Source organism: Chrysochloris asiatica, unplaced genomic scaffold (genome assembly GCF_000296735.1).
Source record: "Chrysochloris asiatica unplaced genomic scaffold, ChrAsi1.0 scaffold00064, whole genome shotgun sequence".
NCBI classification, from domain to species: Eukaryota; Metazoa; Chordata; class Mammalia; order Afrosoricida; family Chrysochloridae; genus Chrysochloris; species Chrysochloris asiatica.
The window spans coordinates 6097993-6105193 of NW_006408582.1; the positions used below are offsets into that span (position 1 = coordinate 6097993).

The window sequence follows — 7201 nt, forward strand, 5'->3', positions numbered from 1 at the left end:
TATATATACATATATACACACACATATATACACATACATATATACGTATATATGTATATATATGTATGTATATATATATGACTTCATGTACCAATTTGAAACTTTCAAGACAAAAATGTATTCATGTTTTTATTATGATTTTCATTACTCAACACATTTTGATTAATTTTTATAATTAATATTTCAATATTTAGAAAAATGTACTTAAGTGAATACTTCTTGCTTTATTATTTATGTAAATATTGATGAGCATGAGATGATGTTGAGGGAATGTCAATTGCTGAAAACATGTAAAAATATACTATCTGGACCTTAAACAGGGCATACATAGTTGAGGGATGTTCTTCCTCAGACACAAAAACTCTGTGGACATAAATGAAGTTGTCTACTTCACCTGGCAAATGGACTGCATGACCACACTTCCTGTCTCTGCCAGAAATGAGTTGGCTTTCTGTCACATCATTAAAGGCCCACAGCCCTCAGAACACAGGACACTGTCCCACTGGGATTCTGTCAGGTTACATAGGACCAGATGTGCATGCTGCTGGGTCAGCCTGGCCTCTAATCCCTCCAGCTGTGCCCACACTGGGCATTGCAGCACTTGTAGAAGGTGGTCATTGGCTCATCAACAGAGCGTGTCTGAAGCTGCATGAAGTAAGCACAAAGATACTCACATTTGGGACATGGCTCTGCAGTAGAGTTGACATTCTCTCAGGCATCAGCTCCTCCAAGCACGTCATTAATTTCTTTCAGTTTGCGATACTTCCAATTTGTCACCTTGTGGGTGATATTGTTTACCTAGGAGCAGGTATTGCAGATGAAGCAGTGGCAGTGTTGCCCTTCTTCCATTATCTGCCCATTCCCACAGCTCAGGCAAAAGAGTAGCGTGGCGTCCGAGGCCCCTGATTCTCGGCAGTACCTGCCTCATTTTTTAATTGTATAATAAGACTCAGAACCTCAACCACATCAAAATAAATTAACCAATAAAGAAAGAATAATAACATCCCTCTTTATCCCACTCCCAGCTCCCAAGTTCCCAGGACCCTTTTCTGCTAGTCAGTGTGATATGAGAGTGGAACCTGATGACTCTGGAAACAATCCCCACTTCCTGAAACTACAGTAAGATTCCTTGTAACAACAAACCTGAAAATAGGATGTCCACAGTTATACTGAACCAAGAAAGGTCTATGCAAACTATTGATATACTAGACCATTCCTCTCACAACCTTCTCTATGTAGCTGGGTTCAGTAATTAAGATCCCAGATACTACTCACCAAAGTAGGATGTAGAACATTGGCCACACAGAGTTTGTTGTGGAGTTTATCAGGGATGTTAACAGGCTACAGTTTGGGGTCAGAAATGCTCAGGGCACAATTTTTCCAGTCAGCTACTGATAAGTGCCCATAGGAAACACCACTCCACCATAAGCCTCAGCCTAGAGGCACTCCGCTCTAGCTCCATGGATCAGCAAATCTAACTCCCCTACATAAGTGACTGGAGGCACCCCACTCTACAAGTGAGCTTCCTGGCCAAAGTCACCCAACTTTACTTGCTTTGTGGGCTGAGAAGCCCATTGCTCTCACTCATGCTCTGGTTCTTGGTTCTACTGCTGCCACTCCTCGCCACTCTTTCATCCTCACAGCTTTCTGTTCCTGTTTCAAGGAGCTTCAGTGTGCAGGGATCTCAGGGGCCAAAGGATGCCTTCCATTTCTGGCTCTTACATGGTAGTGAGATCCTGCTTCTGAGATGGCTCATTGTAAAACTGCATTCAAGTTCCAGGTTTTCACAATTAAAGTTAACTATTTTAACATCCACAGCTGAATCATGTCATCCTGTCAATATCTTCTCTCACTTGTTTCTTACCCAACCCTATCAGGAAAAGAGTTGTTTGATGGGATTTACAAAGATAAGGATAAAAGAGATATTTTTAAAAAGCAGTACACCGTGGTCTATAATGTCATCCTTCAGGAACGAGTTATGACATTGGGTACGGTACCATAGTGAAAAGAGAATAGGAACATTGGATTCCTTGCTTTTTATGAACATTTTTACATGAGAGGTGATGCAAGAGGTATAGGAGATTATTGAATTCTGCACAGTTAGCTCTTCCATGGATTATCTGCTTTTCAGATTACTCATCATACCGTCTAAATGATAAAGGAATTTTTCCTTACTCTTATACATTCTTCTGAGCCCTCTGCCTATCTTAAATTGGTATTAGTTTAAGGAATACAAATTAGTCTTCTATCAGCCTAAACAAACACAATTAGAAACAAAAATTCCTCAAGGCAAAGAACACCTATCAAAGCCAAACATAAATGACTTCTGACCATTTTAATCAGGGAAATAAATGAGATATCAATGTGATTATCTTTTTAATCTCTAAAGGAAAATGTTTTCCTTTATAGATTTCATCAGTATTTTATGATCTTATAAAGTCCTGGTGTGACACTGATAACACTGGGCTGCTACCCACAAGGTCAGCAGTTCAAACGCAGTTCAAGCAGCTGCTCCTTGGAAAGCCTGTTTAGGGTTGCTATGAGTCAGAACTGACTTGATGGTACAGTTCAGCAATATTCTTGATACTCATTTTAAACCACTCCTGCTGTCTGAGCCCTTTCTCTTTTCGAAGGCATTAAGGAAAGTAGATGTGTTAACCTTAGTCATACCAAATGTACTTCCTAGCCTTTTCAGTGTACAGGCATGGTAATTGTCTGTATCATAATTTAATTTTTGTATCTTAATTTCTCATTGAGTTAGCCCCATCCTAATTATTTTTAACATCACTGTGGTATTTTATAATAATAGCTACCATGTCTACAGTGAGTCATACATTCCTCATTAGAAATTTTATACATGTTTAATCCTCACAACAGCCTATAATATAGCTGTAATTATCCTTAATTTATAAATGAGGAATTTGAGACTGAGAGAGATTGTTAGTGGTAGAGTTAGGATTTAATCATTTAAAATAATAGAATATTGGGAGTGAGTTTCCAAATGTCTCACTCCCAAGCCCATCATCTGTCTATCCATAATGTAATATATCATGATGATACATTACAGTTTGTTTAGCTGTTCCCTACTGTTAGGCATTTGGATTGTTTGGAGTGATTACAGCGATAATAATGTAATGAAAATCTTATTGTAACTGTAATCATCCTGAGTCCCCCACATAGCTTCAGAGTCACATAAGCCAATTGCAGTCAAGTTGACGCTGACTCATAGCAGCCCCCATGTGTACCAGAGTAAAATTGTGACCCACACAGTCAAATGTAGTTGTTAAGTGCGATTGAGTTGGTTCCAACTTATAGCAACCCTGTATAGGAGTGATTGGTGAGTTTGAACTGCCAGCCTTGCGGTTAGCTTATCCTACAGTGCCACACCAGGACCCCACAGAGGGACATGTTATTGTTGTTAAGTGCCATCGAGTCAGTTTCGATTCATAGCAACCCTGTACAGGGTTTCTGAGGGGCAGCTGTTAAACTTGAACTGCCAACCTTGCGGTTCAAATCAACCTTGCAGTCCAGCAAATTAACCCACAGCGCCACACTGTTGGAAAGTAATTTTAAAAATAAATTCCTTTCTTCACTTTGTCTCTCAAAATGATGTCATAGAGGATCCAGTTCAAAATGCTTAACAATACTTCTCATATCCCCTACTTTCCTTTTCTAATTCTCTCACACTCTGTAACTGCAGAAAGACAATCATGTTCTGAATCTCGAAACTCCCTATCAAGCCACTATCTCAAAGCTTTCCTTCTGCCTCTTCATTTCTTGCCCTTGCATCTTTATTCTAAAGGTCATTTCAGCTTCTTTGAGCCTAGTGGTCTTGGCCTTGAATCTTTCTATGCATTCTTCTAATAATTCATCCCAACAGATTTAACAAAGATGTCTCCTTTTGTGGGAGATGGAAATGTGGATTGTGCAGGAACCAGGACAGGAAAAAATCAAAGAATATGCAAACAATGTTGTTGTTGTTGTTGTTGTTGTTGTTAAGTGCCATGGAGTCAGTTCTAACTCATAATGATTCTGTATGGGGTTTCCCAGGATCTGCTGGTGAGTTTGAACTTCTCACCTTGTGGTTAACAGCCCAATGCTTATCCTACAGTGCCACACCTCTCACTTTAATTACTTTATTTCTGTGCTATTTATAAGGGTTTTTTTTTTTGTTTTTTTTTCCATTTTAGGATTTTTCCCTTGAGTTCTAGTCTCCAAAGTGAGATTCTTGGGTCATTGAATAAATCTATAGTAGTGAATAGTTTTAGTAAGAATATATTCCTACTGATTAGAACAATGCATTGTAATACTGTAATCAAATTTACTTGTCATTGTCGTTGTTGAGTGCTGTCGTGTTGGTTCCGACTCATAGCGACACTGTATAGCATTTCTGAGGAGAGGCTGGTGGGTTATAACTGCTGACCTTGATGCTAACAATCTGATACTTATTCTACAGTGCCACACCAGGACTCCCATAATGCTTATAAATTTTTTTAAATATACCTTTACATGTAGTATATTTATTAATACAGTTGTAAAATTCTGGTTACTTTATAATAACTGTACTAAATATCTGTACATGAAATGCAAAATACAAGTAGAGAAAGCCTCCGTATTTTCTCTTACCTAATGGACTAGGGTGGAGGGTCAGAGAAAAAGAGGAAGACCCCCAGTGAGATGGATTGGCAAAGTGGCAGCATCAGTGGGCTCAAGCGTGGCAACAATAGTGAGGTTGGCCCAGGATCGGGCAGTGTTTTGTTCTGTTGGGCATAAGGTTGCTATGAGTCAGTACCGACTTGATGGCACCTAACAACAACAACAATGGACTAGCAAATGAAAGATACTTCTGGTAAAGTAGCTCAAGCAGCAGATCACTGTTCCCTTAAGAGCCTTTCTTTTGGTTTTTGCCAGTCCCCAAGTTTTCATCTTTGGTCAGTCACTTTTCATGGGATTAGTTTGGGGTAATTTGTGGGGAAAATTGTGAAGTAGCCAAAGCTTTTGTTCGGTATGCTTCACATTACTTTGATGTTTACCTCCTTTCCCTGACATAGTTTCTCCCTTATTAACCTTTTTCTCCAAACATATCAGTCATTTGTATGTTAGTGGGAATTTAACTGAATATAATCCCTTTGTCAGGGATATTTGCGTTTAATACCTTGTCTCTTATAGTTAGTGCAAGGATTTATTTCTGGTCCTAGAATTTTAAGCACTGATGAGCTAATATAGAAACTATTTGGGAGGGAGGGCTGCTGAGGTGCCTTCTCTTAAAATTCTATTTTATAAGTGTACATTTCCTCAGCCTGTTAGTAAGATTGGAGTCCTGGTGTGGTGCTATAGGATAATGCACTGGACTGAAAAATCGGTTTGAATTTCACACCCACCACCTGCTCTTTGGAAACTGTATAAGAGATTGCTATTAGTCTGAACTGATTTGACGGCTCTTAACAACAAAAACAATGTAAGTAAGATTAGGTACCAGCTTACTTTTCTTATGTAAGTGTCTGTTCTGAGGTCAGATGCATGTATGTGAACACACAGTCCTTACACATGCTCATAAATACAAATGTGAGGAAGGATAGCTAGGTGACAAAAATCTTAGCTGTCAGGAAAAAACACATAAGTTATTCAGCTGAAATATATTGCTGAAGTAATTTTCTATGCCATTTTAATTTCTACCTCATAATGAATTTCTAGTATCAGACTAAACCTGGAGCTTTTTTTGTTTGTTTTCCCAGTTTGACAAATGGACAGACTCTCAAAGGAGAAGAATCCTGACAGGCCTTTTGGAACGCTGCTCCCTGTCACAGCAAAAGTTCTGCTGTAGACAGCTTCAGGAAAAAATTCCAGCAGAAGCCTTGGATTTTACTACCAAGCTTCCAAGGGTGTTATCTTTATACATCTTTTCTTTTCTGGACCCCCGGAGTCTTTGCCGTTGTGCACAGGTAAAGACAAAGAAATGGTATATGGCATTTTGTGAGGATAGCTGTGATAGTCAAGGTTTTGTGTCAGCTTGGCTGAGCAAGGATTCTCAGTGATTTAGCAGTTAGGATGTAGTTATCACTTCCATGATGAGTCCTAATATAGTGCAATCGACCCCTTGATATGATTTGCTGTGATAAACCCTTAACTGATGCAATTACCCTAGGTTGTAAATCCATATTTCTGTGATATTAATGATGTCAGATGCCATCTACAGAAGTAGGCTGTATCTTGAGTCAATCTCTTTGGAAATATAAAGGGAGAGAAAAGTGAGCTGAGTTCTGAGGGACCTACTAACACCAAGATAGAAGAGCCATGAGTGGAGTGTGTCATTTGGACCTGGGGTCCCTCACTGTGAAGCTACTTGATCCAGAGGAAGATTGATGCCAAGACCTATGGAGACGCCCAAGGACTGCTGGGCCTATCTATAGATGCAGAAAGGACCCAAGGACCTTTCCCCAAAACTGACAAAGAAAAAGCCTTCCCCCAGAGCTGGCACTCTGCATTTGGACTTCTAGTCTTTTAAACTATGAGAGAATGAATTTCTCTGGTTGTTGAAGCTACCCACTTGTGATATTTCTGACATAGCAGCAATAGACAACTAAGACAAAGGCTTATAAAAGGAGGTTGCCATCAAGTCAGCTCCAACTCATGGCCATCCCATGTGTGTCAGATTAGAACTGTGCTCCATAACGTTTTTAATGGCTGAGTTTTTAGAAGTAGACTGACAGGCCTTTCTTCCAAGGTACTACTGGGTAAAATTGAACTGCCAGCCTTCCAGACAGCAACTAAGCATGTTAAGCTTTTATATCATCCAGGGAAGGATAGCATGCCCCAAGCCCACTGCCGATTCCAACCTATTGAATATTCTGACCTATTGGATAGAATAGAACGGCTCCTTAGGGTTTGTGATACTTTTCAGGAGTAGACAGCTTCATCTTTTCCCCATGAAGCGGAATGTTGGGGACCAGCCTCAACAGGGAAGTTTGGTTCACGAAGTAGGGAGATCTGGTGGCGAAAGAGATAGAGAAAGAATATACACAAAGACGCAACGAGAGAAACAAAGAAACACCCCCAAACCAGAGTGGATGCAAAACTGGCAGGCAGACCCTGGACTGCAGGCATCATGGCCCTGCAGGCAGTAATGCATGCAGGATTCAATCTGCATCCGTCTTTTATTTCAGGGAGGGATTTTACACAAAGGAAGAAGGGGATTATTAAG

At 39.9% G+C, this 7201-nt stretch overlaps 1 protein-coding gene and 1 pseudogene across 1 annotated transcript in view; one reads left to right on the plus strand and one right to left on the minus strand.

Annotated features, from left to right (window-relative positions):
* The window catches only part of FBXO16 (F-box protein 16), a 101946-nt gene that overhangs the window by 31071 nt on the left and 63674 nt on the right, over positions 1–7201 (plus strand). The window contains exon 3 of the mRNA XM_006864431.1: positions 5736–5942. Within this exon, the coding sequence (XP_006864493.1) occupies positions 5736–5942 (207 nt within the window). The remainder of the gene's footprint in view (positions 1–5735; positions 5943–7201) is intronic.
* On the minus strand, positions 562–1588 carry LOC102832631 (annotated as a pseudogene).